Consider the following 20,782-nt stretch of genomic DNA (forward strand, 5'->3'; position numbering starts at 1 on the left):
CCTATTTTAGCTTGCATTCCTTTCCCTTATTTGTTAATATTAATTGTGTTGTGTATCTGGTCACCATTAATCTTTTTAGTGAGGACTGAAGCAAATAGACATCAAACACCTCAGCTTTCTTGATGTCATCAGTTATTAGCTTTCCTTCCCCATTAAGCAGAGGGACCCACACTTTCCTTCCTATTTCTCTTGCTCCTAATGTATTCTTATTCCCTTTATGTCCCTTGCTCATTTAGTGCCTTAGCTTTTCCGATTTTGTTCCTGCATGCTTGTGCTATTCTTCTGTACGTCTCCATAGCAATTCGTCCATTTTTTGTAGGATTCCTTTTTGATTTTCAGGTCATTAACGAGCTCCAGATGGAGCCATTTTGGCCTCTTACTATTCTTCCTACCTTTCCTTCACGTTGGTATAGTTTATAGTTATGCCTTTAATATTGTCTTCTTGAGAAATTGCCAGTTCTCCTTAACTTCTTTTTCCCTTAGATTTTTCTTCCCACGGGACCTTACCTACCAGTACACTGAATTTGTTAAAGTCTGCTTTATTGAAGTCCATTGTCCTTATTCTGCTGCTCTCACTCCTTCCTTTGCTTAGAATCATGAAATCTGTTGTTTCGTGATGACTTTCACCCCAATTGCCTTCCACCTTCAGATTCGCTACCATTTCATCCCTGTTGGTGAGAATTAAGTCTAAAGTAACTGTCCCCCGGTTACTTTCTCCACTTTCTGGAACAAAAAGTTCTGTTTTGCCATATTATTAGTTAAAGTTCCCCATTATTACCAGGTCTTGTGTTTTGGATATTTCTGTTATTTGTTTTAGAAATATCTCATACACCTCCTCTTCCTAATTTGGTGGTCTGTAGTAGAGATCTAAGATCCAGAGCTTCAGGCCTATAGAACTCTGTAGTGGTGGTCTTGGCTCTGGCCCACTCACAGCTAATAATTTTTTTTGCGTACAACCGTTGTGTTGGACTTCTGGGAGATGTCCCAGTGACCTTAGTTCCTAAATTTTGTTACCAAGATGCCTAATTTAAACCAAGAGATCATTCTACCTACCTAGCCTTTGCCTGAATCTAGCCAGTGAGAGAGAGAGAGAGAGTACTTGGCACTCCTGCTAAGGAATGTAAGGCAGCCAATTAGCTGTTCATCCTCTGTCAGTATCCTAGGACTGGATGAAAAGATCGCAAAGCTATGGTTACTCTAGGAATTGGCTGGCATATTGTTGACGCTTACCTGACAGATAATATTTCTTACCCACTCCTTGTAAATGCTGTTTGCCAGCATCCTCTTCCTGAATAGTGAGAGGAAAGCCTCAATGGAAAGTATTTTTGAGGGTGCAGTATAGTTGTCTTTATAATAATTTACCAGGCACAATGCCAACAATCACTCTGGATTGGTGGATCTTAGCGCGCAGGAAATTTTTTACCTGTAAACGTTGTTACTACATCTCAAATACACCAATCTGGAGTGTCCCACAGATCTCGCCAGAAAGGGTAATGCATCTTATTTCCTTTAGGCCAGGATTTCAAATATTGCAGGTTTTTTTAGGGATCTTAACCTCCCCCCCACATCTTTAAAATGTTTCTAAGGTTATGGAAGCCTCGTGGAGAAGAGGCAAGAGAGGGTGGCAGAGTGATGTTCCCTTCTCCGTACTAATGGTGAACTGAATCCTTACTCCACATTAAAAAAAAAAACTACTATTGAAGCCAGTGGGAGTTTTGCCTAAATAAAGAGCAAGGATACAGAATTCACAAAAAAGTCCATACACCAGAATCCACTCCCATCTTTGACTTTGATTTTAGATATTCTTTCATAGTATAAGATTAAGTAAAAGAGAAGCAAATAAGAAACATTAAAATGCCTACAGTTCACACGTATTATATGTTTTAAAATCCATTATTCTACATTCCACATTGAGGGATAAAAAAATATTGTTGACAATTATAGAATGCTAAAGATAGCACTATACTTTTTAAATGAACAATGATAAAAGCCTTGAAAAATTCCCTTTGATGTGAATGGAGTCTTCAGCATTTTGAAATACAATAAGATGGATTAATTGCTACTCATTAGGCAGCAAGTTGGGACAGCTTTGAATGCGCATTCTCTTCTTGGCATTAGCTATTGCCTGGCTGAAATAGCCAGCTTTTGTATTTACTACTGTCTTCTCTAATAATAAGCAAATTGGAGAGCAGGGCTAGAAACATTCAAGTGCTCTCTATCTTTTGTCCAGAACAATTGTATAGTTTCACGATTTGTTTATCTTTTTGGAGCTACAGCTAATAATTGCAAAGGTTATTTGAATCAATACAATATATGAGCAGAAATAACATCTGCAAAATTACTTATTAGGAAACTATTTTATGTCAGTGTCTTATGCTATACTGTAAAATCCATTTTGTGAGCAAATTGCCGTTTCTTCTTCACCACATCATATTTTTCTCCTACAAGAAAAGTTTTGTCTTAAAAAATCATTTGATAGGTTTTAAGGCTTTTTGAATTCACATGATCTTTTGTTGCCCTTAATTTTCTTATGTCTTAGATATTTTTTCAAATCCATCTAATCAATGTGGTATTGAAAGCCCCATTTATCATTCTAGGATAACAGATCCTTTTTCTTTTAGTAGAACTACAGTAAACTGATTGATTATTCTGCTGTTTATGTTGGATTAAAAGAAAGTCAAGCAAAAATCCTAATGTGCTGATTATGTAAAACTTGTTTTACCCTATGTTTCTTTTAATGTATTTAAATTTGTAATTTGGATGTAAAATGGATGATTCTAGAGAATTGTTCTCTGCTAATGTGACAGTGATCCACATTCCAAAATTATGTGTATAACATAAACACCAGGGATCTGATTCATTAAAAGTTGTATAATCAATTTGTTAGATTCTGACAATTTATCCCTTGTCCATGTGTGTGTGTGCACACACACACACACACAGACACCCAAGCACACAAAATCTTTCAAAAGGCTTATAACTGCAAATTGGAGACAGTAAGCTAAAAATTGCAAGACCAATTCAAGACCAAGCTCATTGGAAAATCTAGTGATTTCAATAGAATTCCGGATTTTTACTGGTATGACTGAGCTCTAAATCTAGTCTAGTGCTTCTAACTATACATCACAAAATACAAGAAATTGGTAATGGGAGAAAAAGAAGAGAGGATTTTTAAAAATGAAATCCATGATTTACTTCAGTGTCATTCTTGGGCAGCAGTAATCCCATCAGAGCTCATAAATTAAGTAGGGTCAGGGCAGGTCAGTACCAGATGGGACTCATCCAAGAAATACCTTAAGCTGCTACAAGAATGAATGTTAATAATGCTGTAGGGAACCTCTTCTTCTGAGTCTACACTGAACCAATATCTCAGAACTGAAGGAAATTGTGCTGCTGGATATTCTGGTCCAAATCCTACTCTCATTTCCCCAGTGTAAATATTTGTAACTTCATTGACTTCAGTAGGGCTATTCCAAATTGATAACTGAGGCACTCTGTCTTTGATGAGATGTAAAATCAAGGTCCTGACGCCTTGTGGTCATTAAAGATCCCATGGCATTCTCTGTTAGAGTAGGCCATGTGTCCTGGCCAAATTCCAATTTGGGTAATTACTGTAATCTGCCTGCCTAAATTCCCCCTGCTATTTTAATTGGATATAGTATTCTTCACTTTCTGCCTAAACTGTTCTGACTGTTGCTATGTATTATTAATCAGTTATTGTGTTTCACCCCAGAAATGTCTGCATTTCATTGATGGACAAAGTGATCACTGTTGTATTGGTTAGCCATTGATGTGGCTATACATGCTGTTGCAATTTTTTATTTATTTTTAAGTGAGCTAAAATAGAGATTCTCTAGGTTTTAGTCAGGAGGAGAGGATGGAAGAGGATAATCTAGGGGCCAGATCAGATGAGAAACATTCACATAAAAATGAATCGGACACATCAGAAAAGGGCAGACAAATAAACTGTGACAATTTTTTAAAGTGCTTGTATATAAATGCTAGAAGTCTAAATAATAAGATGGGTGAACTAGAGTGTCTCGTGTTAAAGGACGATATTGATATAATAGGCATCACAGAAACCTGATGGACTGAGGACAACCAATGGGACACAATCATTCCGGGGTACAAAATATATCGGAAGGACAGAACAGGTCGTGCGGGGGGTGAGGGTGGCAATATATGTGAAAGAAAATATAGAATCAAATGGAAGTAAAAATCTTAAGTGAATCCACATGTTTCATAGAATCTCTATGGTTAGTAATTTCATGCTCTAATAAGAATATAACATTAGGCATCTATTATCGACCACCTGACCAGGACAGTGATAGTGACGATGAAATGCTAAGGGAAATTAGAGAGGCTATCAAAATTAAGAACTCAATAATAGTGGGGGATTTCAATTATCCCAATATTGACTGGGAACATGTCACCTCAGGATGAAATGCAGAGACAAAATTTCTCGGTACTTTAAATGACTGCTTCTTGGAGCAGCTGGTACGGGAACCCACAAGGGGAGAGGCAACTCTCGATTTAGTTCTGAGTGGAGTGCAGGAGCTGGTCCAAGAGGTAGCTATAACAGGACCACTTGGAAATAGTAATAACATTTAATATCCCTGTGGTGGGAAGAACACCTCAACAGCCCAACACTGTGGCATTTAATTTCAGAAAGGGGAACTATGCAAAAATGAGGGGGATAGTTAAACAGAAATTAAAAGGTACAGTGACTAAAGTGAAATCCCTGCAAGCTGCATGGACGCTTTTCAAAGACACCATAATAGAGGCCCAACTTAAATGTATACCCCAAATTAAAAAACACAGCAGAAGAACTAAAAAAGAGCCACCGTGGCTTAACAGCCATGTAAAAGACGCAGTGAGAGATAAAAAGGCATCTTTTAAAAAGTGGAAGTCAAATCCTAGTGAGGTAAATAGAAAGGAACATAAACACTGCTTAATTAAGTGTAAAAATTTAATAAGAAAAGCCAGAGAGGAGTTTGAAGAGCGGCTAGGCAAAAACTCAAAAGGTAATAACAAAATGTTTTTAAGTACATCAGAAGCAGGAAGCCTGCTAAACATCCAGTGGGGCCCCTGGACGATTGAGATACAAAAGGAGCACTTAAAGACGATAAAGTCATTGCGGAGAAACTAAATGGATTCTTTGCTTCAGTCTTCACGGCTGAGGATGTTAGGGAGATTCCCAAACCTGAGCTGGCTTTTGTAGGTGACAAATTGGAGGAATTGTCACAGATTGAAGTGTTGCTAGAGGAGATTTTGGAATTAATTGATAAACTTAACAGTAACAAGTCACCGGGATCAGATGGCATTCACCCAAGAGTTCTGAAAGAACTCAAATGTGAAGTTGTGGAACTATTAACTATGGTTTGTAACCTGTCCTTTAAAACGGCTTCTGTACCCAATGACTGGAAGATAGCTAATGTAACGCCAATATTTTAAAAGGCTCTAGAGGTGATCCCGGCAATTACAGACCAGTAAGTCTAATGTCAGTACCGGGCAAATTAGTTGAAACAATAGTAAAGAATAAAATTGTCAGACACATAGAAGAACATAAATTATTGGGCAAAAGTCAACATGGTTTCTGTAAAGGGAAATCGTGTCTTACTAATCTATTGGAGTTCTTTGAAGGGGTCAACAAACATGTGGACAAGGGGGATCCAGTGGACATAGTGTACTTAGATTTCCAGAAAGCCTTTGACAAGGTCCCTCACCAAAGGCTCTTACGTAAATTAAGTTGTCATGGGATAAGAGGGAAGGTGCTTTCATGGACTGATAACTGGTTAAAAGACAGGGAACAAAGGGTAGGAATAAATGGTAAATTCTCAGAATGGAGAGGGGTAACTAGTGGTGTTCCCCAAGGGTCAGTCCTAGGACCAATCCTATTCAACTTATTCATAAATGATCTGGAGAAAAGGGTAAAAAGTGAGGTGGCAAAGTTTGCAGATGATACTAAACCGCTCAAGATAGTTAAGACCAAAGCAGACTGTGAAGAGCTTCAAAAAGATCTCACAAAACTAAGCTTTTGGGCAACAAAATGGCAAATGAAATTTAATGTGGATAAATGTAAAGTAATGCATATTGGAAGAAATAACCCCAACTATACATACAATATGATGTGGGCTAATTTAGCTACAACGAATCAGGAAAAAGATCTTGGAGTCATTCTGGATAGATCGCTGAAGATGTCCACACAGTGTGCAGCGGCAGTCAGAAAAGCAAACAGGATGTTAGGAATCATTAAAAAGGGGATAGAAAATAAGACGGAGAGTATCTTATTGCCCTTGTATAAATCCATGGTACACCCACATCTTGAATACTGCGTACAGATGTGGTCTCCTCATCTCAAAAAAGATATACTGGCATTAGAAAAAGTTCAGAAAAGGGCAACTAAAATGATTAGGGGTTTGGAACGGGTCCCATATGAGGAGAGATTAAAGAGGCTAGGACTTTTCAGCTTGGAAAAGAGACTAAGGGGGGATATGTTAGAGATATATAAAGTCATGAGTGATGTAGAGAAAGTAAATAAGGGAAAGTTATTTACTTGTTCCCATAATACAAGATCTAGGGACCACCAAATGAAATTAATGGGCAGCAGGTTTAAAACAAATAAAAGGAAGTTCTTCACAAAGTGCACAGTCAACTTGTGGAACTCCTTGCCTGAGGAGGTTGTGAAGGCTAGGACTATAACAGCGTTTAAAAGAGAACTGGATAAATTCATGGAGGTTAAGTCCGTTAATGGATATTAACCAGGATGGGTAAGGAATGGTGTCCCTAGCCTCTGTTTGTCAGAGGGTGGAGATGGGTGGCAGGAGAGAGATCACTTGATCATTGCCTGTTGGGTTCACTCCCTCTGGGGCACCTGGCATTGGCCACTGTCGGTAGACAGGATACTGGGCTAGATGGACCTTTGGTCTGACCCAGTACGGCCATTCTTATGTTCCTAAGGTAAATATGGCCAGTGCTTCATTTTCTGATCCAAGTAAAAAATTAACCTTAAAATAGAGATTTATTCCAGTTTTTTGGAAGACTAGTTTCTTGGGCCCAGTTTTACAGGTGTCAATCAGCTGCAGCTCTCACTGACTTCCGCTAGAGTTATGTGTGCTCGGGACCAATGGAAATCGGAGCCTCTTGTCTACTTGTATTTGATTTTGAAATGAAAGAGAAGTTAAGCCAGGCAATTTTTTAACTCTGAAAAAACTTCCTTTTTGACCAACTAAAAAACTTTACCAGACCAGAGACTCAGAATCCTAAACTAGGGTCAGACTCTCAGCTAATGTTTATTTGTATGGCTCCATTGAAACCAGTTAAAGAACTTATATAGACCTTTATAACTTGGTGAGACATTTGCCCTCGGGGCTATTCTTGCATTGCCTGTGCTGATCTTGTCTTCGTCCAGCCTTGCAGAATTCAAAAACCAGTCAAAGAGACTGAAATGCATTGCTACTACAGAAAGGCATGCGCCTCTGGGATGAAATGCAGAGTGTTTAAAGGCACATAGCAACAGTACATTCTATTATTCGTGTGTGTGTGTGTGTATATATATACACACTTAGCTCTTCACAATCAGATTTTTTTAGAATTACCCATTCTCGTCCCCCACGATAACTTAAACAAATCTTCTCCCCATTGCACAGCTCCTATGACAGCTCCTGCAACTCACGAGTGTCAGACGTATCATTAGTAAAGGGTAGCTATCTCCAAGGCAAATCACAGGTGCTATTTCTGGACTTGCTCCTCTGAAGTGCGACTCCTGTAGGAAAATAGAAATCTTTAAAGCTTTTTTTTTTTGGGGTTGTCTGTAAGAGCATAATTCATTGTGGGCTTGAGCAATGCCCAGATAGGCATTTATATCCCAAACAGAGCATTTGAATATTTAACCCCCAGTAGAGTTTAGATTCACAGAGGAGTAAATTCCATATACACTTCTACCCCGATATAATGCTGTCCTCGGGAGCCAAAAAATCTTACCACGTTATAGGTGAAACCGCGTTATATTGAACTTGCTTTGATCCTAGGGTGACCAGATGTCCCGATTTTATAGGGACAGTCCCGATTTTTGGGTCTTTTTCTTATATAGGCTCCTATTACCCCCCACCCCCGTCTCGATTTTTCACATTTGCTGTCTGGTCACCCTATTTGATCCGCCGGAGCGCGCAGCACCCTCCCTCCCCCGAGCGCTGCTTTACAGCATTATATCCGAATTCGTGTTATATTGGGTCGCATTATGTCAGGGTAGAGGTGTAACAGCAGAGCAATGTATATTTGGGAATTAAGTCCATGAATTGGCTGCATTGTTTATGTGAAGGCACTGGATATATCATACCTAGAGAGGAGGCTGTGCAGGAAATTGTTGGTTCTTTCAAACCAACTAATTTCAGAATTTCAGTGGTGGTTTTGCCTGAGTAAAGGCTTCAGGTTTAGGCCCTAAATCTAAATTCACCAAGTCAGAAATCAAGGATACCACACATGTTGTCTGAGGGCCATATTATATTTTTACTAGAGTTTTCAGTCAGAAGATTCTTTCTCAATGTGCAGGACTGTTAGTGGAGTCAGCCTTTTGAATCAGCAGATCTCCTGAGACCTCAGGAGCCTGAGAGTCCCTGTGTCCCCTACACAGCCGCTCCACTGTCCTTTTCTCCCTGTCAGATTGGCTTTTACGGGAACCCTGTTGCTCTCAGCTGCTTCCCCTGTGGCTGTGCAGGAGCAGTTATGTATGGGTCCACAGGTGTTAATGCTGCTTCAAGAAGCATTTGATTGGATTTCTGCCTATAAACCTGCAGGGTGTGGAAGGGAGAATGTTGCTGAGACTCCCCTGCTCCACCTGCCGTCAGGTACCTTATAAACCAGCAGAGGCCAAAATATACAGAGCTCCATCCAGCAGAGGAGCTTTCATAGGATCCCACCAAGGCCATGGAAACATGCTGAAGGGCCAGTACCCGTCACCCAAGGTCTGCTGTGGAGAAGAGCTTAGTTCCCCGAGTGTTTTTACTTTTATTATCTTTTGATGAATTAGTCCCTTGGTGAAAATTATGTATTTGTTTATACCTTGTATGTACTATTGGGCAAACAGCTCTTCCTTTGTCTCTTATTACACTGTGAAGCACTTTACTAAAAATCTTCTGTTATACACAAGCATTTTAACAAACTGTTTGTTATTGTATCCAGGTAACAAGCATGGTAAGTATTTTAACTAAACCAAGTATTATGTACATTAGCTGTGCTTGGCAGATTTTTTGGCTAGCTTTTACTGTATTCTCAGCCTGTGCTGTTTCTAAAGGAGCTATTCAAAGGAAAAACTGCTCACCTATAATACTACTACATATAAGCTTTAGAGGGAACATATATGCACATTCATGTACCATATATAAAAGCATGCATCCCTTACCAGCATGCTTGCTACTTTGCTTGTAAAAATGAACTTGCCTATTATTGCTTGTGTTCCTTCACTGTAAGTCGTGGACCTAAACATTAGCATTTATTGATACAATATTTACAAATGAGGAACCAGGATCTGGCCATAGAGTAACAAAATTTACTGTGTGCCTATTTTTATTGTCCTAATACATCCACTTACCTAAATCTATAATCAAACAGTTTTTTTTAAACTTACCTAAATCTATAATCAAACAGTTTTTTTAAAAAAGCAAGGTCTCTGTGCTTGAAAGCACGTTTTTTTGTTGTTCTTTTGGAAGCACTGTAAATTATTAACGGAAATTTCTCAAATTGGAAGTTATCGAATGTGTTTCCTTGTTTCTGTGATGATTTAAATATATATATATATATATATATATATATGTATATTGGATACCAGAATTTGAAATGTTTGTCTATCTGTAAACATGAAGAGAAATAATGCCCTGTTCACAAGTGACTGTAATTCTGTGTTCTCCTTAAAAATTTTCATTAAGGGCAAATTCTCTCAGATCCACATGGTCGAGCTCAACTCTCATAAGTCCCAGTCCTGCAACCAGAGCCATACAGGGAGACCTCTATTGAAGACAGCTTAGACGAAGTCAGGGAAGCACTGCATTTGCAAAGGGATCTGCCTATGTGGATCCGATTTGCAGAACTTGGGGAACAATCTGCTCTTCCAGAGTTCCCTGCATGTCAGGAGAGCAGACTGATAGAGTTCGGCTCTGCCATGCATCTCTGAGAGGAGCTTTTTGCTTTGAGGAAGTTCGAGTGTATTTTAGCCTTCATGCTATATTTTTCTGCATGGTTTTCTATTTTTTGTTTTCTGTGGCCTTTTAAGTTTGGCTTACGTGCTTGTAGCTGCACTTATTTAATAGGATTTGCTGTGCCAAATGTTTTAAGAATCCATGTAATTGTCATGTTAAAGGATCAGACTGCAAAGGACAAGGCACTTCAGCACATGGCAGCAATGTCATCCGCTCAGATAGTATCAGCTACTGCTATACACAACAAGTTGGGCCTGCCAGGAATTCCCCGTCCTACATTTCCTGGTGCACCTGGGGTAAGTTGTTAACTGATGCCAATAAAAAGTTTATTTCCTAACAACGATCAGTAGGAAATAAAGGCTAAATCAATGGATTTATGCGCAAATTGTACTTACATCTGTGTTTGCAAAATGAATAAGTAATTTTGTGTATAAACGTATGAAATTATTCTATAAAGAAGGCAATTACAAAGTTGTTTTTCTCCCCATCCCCTCTAGTTTTGGCCAGGAATGATACAAACAGGGCAGCCGGGATCCTCACAAGAGTAAGTCTGAAAAATAAGAATGCTTTTATATGCAGTATATAACTAGTCAGTGGAATTCGCTGCCAGAGGATATTATTCAGGCAAATACTTAGCAAGATGAAAATAGAAGATTAGACAATTATATGAACCTTTTCAGTCACAATAGCTCGTATGGCTCCTGTTAAAACATTACAAGTGATAACACTCCATAAGACAGAAGCTGAATATTAACTGTGGACAATAATCCTCTCTCCACCCCCATCCCCCTCAGGTATAGAATTGCACTATAAAACAAGTATATGATAGTGTTGTGTGTATGTATATGTGTGTTTCCAACACAAATCTTACCTCACTCATTTTAATATATACAGGACATGAAGGGAGGTGTAGGGGAAGATAGCTCAGACATCTATTTTTCTGTAGGGCAGGGAATGACCACTTCACGTGAGCCACAACTAGATGAAAGGCCTAGCCCCGTTCAGTGGGGTTTGAAGCTGCATGGCATCTTGGTAACAACAACTTCATGTAGAGAAGAGACTTGTAAACCTGACGTATTCAGCCCCAGCCCTACAGGAAAGTGTGATCTGTGGAATACCTCCTCCCAGCTCTCATTATAGGCCTTATCCAAAGCTCGTTGAAATCAGTGGGAGTCTTTCCGTTGGATTCAGTGGGGTTTGGATTCACAGAAGGCCAGAAGCAACCGTTATGATCATCTAACAGAAGCACCTCTGTTACTGTTATCCAGTAATTTCTGCAGTGGAGGGAATTATTCTTCCCTACTACCTGAGTCAGTGGTTCTCAACCAACTTGCAGCCCAGTCAGCACACATGTGGCCCATGTGACATCCTCAGGGCCATACAGGTATATTATGGTTACATTACAGGTATATATATATATTATGTGGATGCGGTCCACATAACACACAGAGAGCTGCATCTGCAGCCCACAATGGCAAATAGATTGAGAACCACTGACCTAAGTGAACACTGTCAAGCCCCATAACTTGTGAATCAGGCTCTGTTTTACATTTGGGATAACCCCTTCTTGCTTCATAACCTATTTGTTGACTATTTTTTAAATATGCCTACTAGGAAAGAGACATCTGTGTGCATAAAGATTATTAACAATGTATTTCCTTGTGCTATATAACGAACTGAATGAACTGTGAATTGTATAGTATGTGATTTTGTGTAACTATTTATTCCAGTGTAAAGCCATTCGTTCAGCAGGCCTATCCTATTCAGCCAACAGTCACAGCTCCCATTTCAGGTAACTTCATTTTCTAGCTTCCTTTAAACAGAGCTGAATTGCATAAGGAAAAGTAATGAGTGTGTTGTGTTTGTTTCTGAGCCCCACAGAGCCCACTAATCTGTGTCCAGAGTCTCATATGTCCCTTCCAGACATCAGTGGACAAGCAATCGATTAATTATGAAGAAAAGTCACTGCTTAGATAGGAAAACGGGACTCCTAATCCCAGCACTGTCACACATGCCAGCAGTTTTTGTGGCACTAAAGTATATCATCTGCTGGTATTTCATATGATGCAAGAAAATGACTTGTGAAGAACAGAATGGGTGATGGGTTGCATATTGCAATTTAAGGGCTAAATCTTGCTTCCCTCACTCATGCAAAGTAAATTGCATTTACTTAAAATCAGAGCTAAAATTATACCAAAATAATTTATATTCAGTCCTACAAAGTATAAAACATGTCACTACCAGTATTGATCTTTTTCTTCTTCCAGAGCATCTCAGTTTAGAAGCCAGTGCCACCAGCACTCTCCTCTGCTAGCTACTCCTTAGTCTGGTAGAAGCCTTATACATCGGAGCAAAAGAGGCTATGATTGCGCAAAACTGTGTCTGTGACCTTTCCCCCTATTTGTCATTTCATGTGCATTTCATTGCTAGTTCCAATAATGGGCATTATTTCTATGCAAATGACAACAAACTGTGTCCCTCAACAAACTTCCTCATCCCTTTATTTCTCATTTATTGGCTGTTCTCGATTCTATCCATTCTTCTCTACATTATAATTTCCTACTACAGATTACTTGAAAGACGCTAGCCGTCTTTCTGAGTAAAAACTTTCCTTTGTGGTCTTGCATATCTCACTCTCTTCTCGTTTTTCCTAAATTATGTAATGTTGCTCCCGAAGCCAGAAATTATGAGTCATCTTCAACTTTTAGTCTTTCACATCTCCTTTTGGAATCTGTTTCTTGCCACTGTTAGAACACTGCCAGAATTTTCAGCATTACTGAAATCCATATTCATATTTGACTGTTGCAATTCCCTTTTTTATATAGGGTTCCTAAATCTCCGCTATCTAATTTTGAGGTGCAGAAGAATTACAGTCAGATTCCCATTCCAGGGAGTAGAAACATGTTACCTGAGTCCTCTTTTACCTTCACTAGCTTGTTGTCCATCTCTCTGAACCCACTTCAGAAATATCTTCTTGATTTTCAAATCTTGGGGGATTATCTTTGCCTTACCTTCTGTGGTGTCTTGTCTCCCCAGGTCAGTTGCTCCACTCCTTCTTTGTTCTTTCTCCTTTTGTGACTTTCCACAATTTGAAGCAAGAGAACAGTTACAGTTTTAATTGTGGTGAATCAGTTCTGGTGGTAGACATGCTTCCTCATAATGGGTCAAGTCACTGACCCTTTATTCTCACTTTAAGTTACGATTCATCTCCCTACATTAATTATTTATTATTATTTGTATTGCAGTAGTGCTTAAAGGCCCCCCTGTGCTAGGCTCTGCACAAACACATAGAAGAGCCCTGCCTTGAAGAGCTTACACTGTAAATAGACAAGAGTGGGAGGAGGAACAGGAGAGGAAAGCCCAAGGTCACACAGCAGGTCAGTGGTGAGCCAGGAATAGAACCCAGATCTCCTGACTCCCATTAGACCATGCTGCCTACGAATGACCATGCTGCTAGTGAAATGTCAGTTGTAATGCTGTGTAAAGTGTACAATAATTAATTATATCGTTTAAGCAAAGATTATATAGTGACACGCTAGCCAAATAAATCAAGGAAGCTCCACTTTTGTTTCACACCATCCTTAGTTTGAGCAACCACATTGATACTACGGTCAGTAGGTTGAATCCCCATCTTTCCATGTTGTTTACCTTTCACAAATAATAAATCCATGTTGATTTAGTATTTTTTTAAAATCTGAATTAAGAAGAGCCCTATGGCTCCTCGTTAAATTTAATATAGAAAATGGAAGTTGAGAAATTGATTGAGTTGTACATAACAATGATACTTTGTATTTCAGGGTTTGAGCCTGCATCAGCTCCAGCACCCTCAGTTCCCGCTTGGCAGGGTCGATCCATTGGTACAACCAAACTCAGACTGGTGGAATTCTCAGCTTTTCTTGAACAACAGAGAGACCCAGAATCAGTAGGTGTTATCCAAAGAAATGCCCAGTAAACTTAAATAGTTCTCTGCTCTTCTTAGTTGTATCTACCCATTTCTAGTCTCTTCCCGCGTGCTTTCCACTGTTGGCACTGATGTCACTTTGAGGCAGTATTTCTCAAGGCTGATAGACATCGATCAATGCACTGTAATATTACTTTGATTATTTTTTCCTTTTCAACTCTTTTTTATAGAAGCTATTGCTAATGAAAGTGAGAGGCTGTGTTATGTTTGCCTCCTTTCAGCTTCACCGCAAGCGGCACTACATAGCTATGTCAGTGTGCCTCATCGCTGGTCCAATCTTAATGACTTGCTGACCCAATCGTCCAGTTATACAAAATTGCATGGTGTTTTGGGCCACAGTTCAGCAAAGTACTTAAGCATGTGTTTAATTCCTGTTGAAATCAATGGGTTTTAAGCACATACTTAGAGATAAGCTTGTGCTTAAGTTGTTTCTGGAACAGGGACATAATTTAAGGACATGCTTACAATTTAGCATGTCCTTAGGTGCTTTGCTAAACCCAGGCTTTTGAGATTTGGGCAAAAATTTCTCTAGCTACCAAGAACAGAGCATAATCACTCCTGTTGCTTTCAGTTTGAGTCTCCAGGAGTGTATCATTCCACTGAGCCACCTAGTTTATATTTTTTAAGGAACAGATATTTGGACAAGAAGTTTTTGCTGAGAGTAAACCTTCCTAACCTAATTTGATTTTAAACTTGTTTAAATTTCTGCTCCAATGAATAGAGCAAGAATAGTTGAGTAGTTTGTACAACTTACCTATTTAAAGATCTAAATGTGATGCTTGCTTTGACTTCAGTCCGTTTCTCAATGCCAAATTCAATATTTAAAAAATATCTAGATTCTGCACTGCAAAATCTCAGGCAAGTCCATGGAGCTGGGTGTAATATTTCTTATTTAATCCAACCATTAGTGAGCTCATTTGATGAAGTAGCTCCTATTATTAATCACTGTGTTTTGTCTTTGCCATGAAAACGTATCAGCTTAACTCTCCTCCTGCATGTCACAAAACACCATGAATCAAAAGAGCTTGTGTCAGTTTTCAGTGGAAAAACATGTTGTTGAACTGAAAATTTTTATTGAGATTATTGCAGAAAAGCAAATAGTCTCATGAGCATGTGGTATAGACAGTCCTTTCTTCTTCAAATTGCTGGTAAAATACAGTAGCTTGCAGTAGAGTGAGCTGTCATGTGGTGTTTATAATTCTGTTCCTGAAACCATAGAATTTATGGGCTATAGCTAGGTGATGTTATCAAGGGAGTGTTTACACTGCATAATGGAGATCAGAGACATAGTACAGCAACCATACATCAAAGGAATCCTTAAAACAGAGAAACATTAAACTAAAAAGTGAAATATATTTCAGCAGTGAGATATTAAAATATATGGCCATATGTTGGGTTGCTAACTATTCTATTTGGGCATGCTGGTTTAACTGGAATGTCTGTGTTTAGAGATAGGGACAGTTCTGCTCTCAGTTACACCTGTCTATATCCAGAGTAACTCCACTAACTTTTGTATATTTATCCTATTGGTTTTTTATTCCTCTGGTTATGCTTTCCATCAATTCCATTATTCGTTTGGAACAAAAGTGGCACCCTCGTTTCTACGTTCTTGCCTAATGCAGTGGCTTTAATACACTCTTGGGGTCAGACTCTGAGCTCCTTTTCCCCAGTGTAAATCAAGAATCACTTCCTTGAGAGGGAATGGTAAATAACGAAGAGGACCGGTCACTGATACAGAGCAATCTGGGTTGCAGGGTAAGCTGGGCGCAAGCAAACAATATGTGTTTTAATGTGGCCAACTGTATACATCTAGGAACAAATGACATAGGCTGTACTTACAGGATGGGGGACTCTATCCTGGGAGCCAGTGACTCTGAAAAAGATTCTGGAGTTACGTGAGCTCCCAGTGTGACGCTGTGGCCAGGAGGGCTGTAATGCGATCCTTGGATGTATCAACAGGGGAATCTGAGTAGGAGTAGGGAGTCCTATATTTAGCATTGGTGTAGCTGCACCTCGAGTACTGTGTTCAGTTCTGGTGTCCACAATTTAAGGAGTATGTTAATAAATTGGAGAGAGTTCGGGGAAGAGCCATGAGAATGATTACAGGAATAGTAACCATGCTTTAAAATGGCAGACTCAAGGAGCTCAATCTATTTAGCTTAACAAAGGAAGGTTAAGGGGTGACCAGATCACAGTTTATAAGTGTCTACGTGGGGAACAAATATTTTATAATGGCCTCTTCCATCTAGCAGACAAAGATATAACAAGATCCAGTGGCTGAAGTTGAAACTAGACAAATTTACACTAGAAATACGGTGCAAATTGTTCACAGTGAGGATAATTAACCATTAGAACAACTTACTAAGGGTTGTGGTGGATTTTCTATCATTGGCAGTTTTAAAATCAAGAAGGGATGTTTTTCTAAAAGATGCTCTAATTCAAATAGGAATTACTTCAGGGAATCCCTCGGGCCTGTGTTATATAAGAGGTCAGCACAGATTATCACAGTGATCCCTTCTGACCTTAGAGACTATGAACTCAGTGGAATTACTCCCGCAGTATATTTACGCTGAATGTTTTATTTTTCTTAAATGTTTAGAGATAGAATATCTGTAGACCCCCCCATCCTGTGCTCTGAGCACGTATACCATAATTTAAAAACATTCAAGAGGACTGCCCATAAATATAACAACTTACTCCCTTCCTCAAGAGCCTGGGAAAAGAGATGCCCCTGGCAGCATGCACAAATCCAGGCTCTGGAACACCAGGGTGAAAATGAGTTCCAAAGTCATTGACCCTTCTCAGACAACGTACTGTCAGCAGCTTCCTGTCTTTTATATCAAGGGAGCGTCCACCCAAGTGCCTCTGCTGATCTCATTGGTGGCTGTATGTCATGAGGAGAAAAGTGGACTCTCAGGTAACAAGGTCCCTAATCATCTAGGGTTTTGTAGATTAAAACCAAATTATGTAGAATTCCATCTGGAAACTTAATGGGAGCCCCAGTGCAGATCACAGAGCACTGATTATAAAGTGCTCCTGCTCCCAATGTATAAGTGGGATGCAGCGTTCTGTACTAGCTTCAGCTTCTGCAACTCTATTGGCTGCAGCAGCTACCGGGCATCCAAGATCCAACACCACTCCCAACTTGCAAGCCTGTTTTGCAAATGGCAGTCACACTTCCTCAATGAAGGGTGCTGACAGCAGTGCAGCCAATGTTTCCAGCCGTTTCCCTGAACCCACCAACTTTATGTCAGCTTCACATAGACAGACTCACAGAAAGAAGACTCTCATTCAAGCCCCAGTTCCATCTAAACGGGTAATTTGCTCCACTGTTCTGGCTGGCTCAGATGTGATAGAGTCATAGAGCGGGGTGTCATACTGAATGCAGTGCAGACATGGTCTCTTCATCAGTCCTTCCAGGGGCTTCATATTCACGCTGTACGGGAAAGGTGTCAGTGTAGATCCCTGCAACACCCACGCAAGAGAACCTTTGGCACAGAGGACGATTGCTCACAGCTGTCCTTTGGGCTCTCTTAGTGAGATAGGAGCAGGGCCACTCCAGAGCAGCTCCAGCCACCCTTTCTAGAGTTTTCAAATGAACCAACAAAATCTCATGGTTAATGGTGTCAATAGGGACTACTGTATCCCTAGCAGAGGCCAAAATTTACCGTGAAGTGCTACCAACCCATAGAGTGATCTGTCAGGGCAGTCTTATCTCTCAGGACTGCTTGATAACTCTTTAGTTCCATCAATCTTCAAAGGCACACCAGCAAACCAGTTCTATTTCCCTGACATTGCAAATCAAAGGAGACAATGGTCTGTGCATGACAGAGGGGTAAACCTATCCCTCCAACAGCCACACCATGCCCAGAAATGCGAGCCAGTGTGTGGAGAAAATAAGGTCAGAATATGACACTTATTGACCTAATTGTTTTGCAAGTATTTATGGAGGTTCTCAAGAAAGCCTCCTCTTAAGAAGTTCCTAATAAAGAAGTATGCCATCATGTAGGTTTTGTCTTCATGCGGCCTTGTAAGATGTACAGCATAGAAGTCCTTGGCTTATTCACTGTATACCTAGTATATTAGTGATTTATGTGCTCTGGTGTACACAGAATGTTACACAGAAATAGAAGATGTTGCACATGTCTCCCCAAGTTGTAGGGAAAACGTATGTTTGGAAAATAGTATGTGATTGTGTAACTAAAAACAGCATCCTGAGGGTGGCAGAGTTAAATAAATGAATTTTCTTTCCTAACTTCCGAATGGTTAAAACCATGTCATTGAAACATCCTCTTTATATCGTTTTCATAATGGAATTATTATTATTCTACATTAATGTGTAACATTTAGTTTAATAGATATGTATCAAAGTTTGGAAAACATGTCTGTTTTATACAGCGTACAGCATTTGTATCCCTAGGCCATCTTACGGTTTCAAAAAATGAATAATAGAGCAGTTCACTGACTAAGTAAACTTTGTCCTCCCTCTGAGGAATAGAACGGCTTTAACCAAATATGTTTTTGCCAGATTATATGTGCTCTGCAGTCACACCACTGGAATTAATAATATGAAACCAGCTGAGTGAAGTGAATAGATTTGCAACATAATCGACTACTAATGGTCAAAACATACTGCTTTGGCAACTGTGGGTATCAAAAAGTCATGTCCTAAGTATTATTTTTACATGCAGTAGCTCAGCATGCAACCCATTGCACTAGTACAGTACATGTGAGACTAAGGCTCAGCAGAGGCCTCTGAGCTCTCATTTTCCAGGCAGGTGCAGACTCTCTGGGGAATGTAACACATACACTTGTATTGCAGAGAAAAGTTAGAGACTTGAATTGAAAAACAGTGGTGAAGAAAGCCTGGATAAATACCACAAAGCCCTCTTTGGAGTAGCCTAATATCTTCTAGAGTTCCTGCCATGTAGGGGTGAGATCCCCACAAGCATTTGCCTCTGATTGGGAGTGCACTGCTAGGAGATCCCACGTTTTCAATGCATTACATTGACATGAATGGTTAACTAGAGTACCAGTATTATGAAACTACTTGAATCTTTCTTTAAAAAAAAAAACAACAACAACAACACAGCTGCTTCGGTATTTGTATGGTACAAAAATAAGGCACGAAAAAAGTAAATTTGTCAGTTATGAACCCAAACTCATATCATTCTTTAGTCCCACGGTGGCAATTTCCTTACATGTCAACCCTATTCAAACGTTAACCCTTCATACCAGAGTTTGAATGCTCAACCATTTGTGTGTTGGGCAGGGAGTCAGTGGCAATGGGAGAGGGTTCAGAAGGCAAGTGGGTAGGAGCAATAGGACAAAAATCTGTGAGGTGGAGTAGTGGTAGAAGGCTGAAAGGAGAGGAGATAGAAGGGAGCCGAAGAGGTGAGTTGAAGGGAGAAGAGCGGGAGCATCAAGCGACCTGGGAGAAGTTGTGTAGGAGAATGACAGGAGCAGTGAGGGGAGAGCGGGGCAGATTGGCTGAGCACAAGCCACAGCTGGCTGATCGGCCTGTCAGCAGAATGTTAGGAGGTTCAGCTCTTCTAATCAGCAGAGGAGAAGGGTGAAGAGCCATCCACAGGAGGTTGGCGAGGAACCGCAAAGCCAGCCAGAGAGGGCAGGCTCTATGTAATAAAAGGGGTTTGTGCTGTGCTTCTTTGCTCATCCGACTGTTCCTGAAGCTTCACTAAATTTGTCCTATTCTCACAGGGAATACGTGAGAGCTCCCACTTCGTTACTTGCAGTTTTGAGGGTGGCTGATAGTTTACTATTAATATGGTTGGATTATCTGGATCCTACTGTAAATAATGGCATGCAGAATAGTCCAAAGACTATGAACAGTCTCTCAGAGCAAAAGTGGAAGCTTCCTTGCTCAGAACATTGAAAAGGAGAATGAACAAAGCACTAAAAATACATATTTTAGGGAGCACTCTGCAGTGGCAACATAATGACCCGAGAACTCTTTGGATTTTGCAAGAAATATAACTGATCAAACTTAGTCTAGATTTATCTTAGGCACTTCTGATTTTGTTTTTTAAGTGACAGAGAATTTTCCAACAAACTCCAAAGCCACCCCTAGAGATGAGATGCTAGACCTACACCCTGATCTCATTTAGCTTTGCTTCACAACTTTCTGATTGTGTCTATAGTTGTGGCTCTTTGTCTCTGCTATGGGAATCTGCTAGTATGGAAATCAGTGTTCATTTTTTCCCTAATATAGAAATAATTTACAAACAAGAAATGCACAATAGTTATGTACATTTTAAGCCATGAAGTTTTAGGTTGTTGTACTCCTTTGTTCCTCTTCTGACCTAATAAATGGATATATGTAAGTTTTTAAACAAGAATCTGCAGAAGCTTTTAAACCAGAATCATGTAACAATTTACTCTATCCTTGAAATAGTCCAAGGGTGTCCAAACTTACTGACCCTCTGCACCATATATGACAATCTTCAGAAGTTCGAGAGCCAGGGCACACCTGCTGGGGTTTGAGGCTTCTGCCCCACGGGATGCACCTGTGGGGCTGGGGGCTTCAACCCTGCTCCTGTTAAAGCCCCGAGCCCCGGCAGGCACGATCCATGTGGCTGAAGCCCCGAGATCCTCCTCCCCACTGGGCAGG

At 40.0% G+C, this 20,782-nt stretch overlaps 1 protein-coding gene across 10 annotated transcripts in view; it reads left to right on the forward strand.

Moving 5' to 3' along the window:
* TEAD1 (TEA domain transcription factor 1) overlaps nt 1-20,782 on the forward strand; it is a 217,219-nt gene that overhangs the window by 152,546 nt on the left and 43,891 nt on the right. For 9 of the 10 annotated variants that reach the window (XM_042858920.2, XM_005290798.5, XM_042858922.2 and 6 more), the window contains 4 exons: nt 10,355-10,489; nt 10,691-10,737; nt 11,924-11,985; nt 13,991-14,115. In XM_042858920.2, coding sequence (XP_042714854.1) covers nt 10,355-10,489; nt 10,691-10,737; nt 11,924-11,985; nt 13,991-14,115 — 369 coding nt within the window. Of the gene's footprint in view, nt 1-9,068; nt 9,193-10,354; nt 10,490-10,690; nt 10,738-11,923; nt 11,986-13,990; nt 14,116-20,782 lie in introns of those variants that run through there. The other variant, XM_065592232.1, reaches the window with a different exon arrangement.

This window comes from Chrysemys picta, chromosome 4, assembly GCF_011386835.1.
Source record: "Chrysemys picta bellii isolate R12L10 chromosome 4, ASM1138683v2, whole genome shotgun sequence".
Lineage (NCBI taxonomy): Eukaryota > Metazoa > Chordata > Testudines > Emydidae > Chrysemys > Chrysemys picta.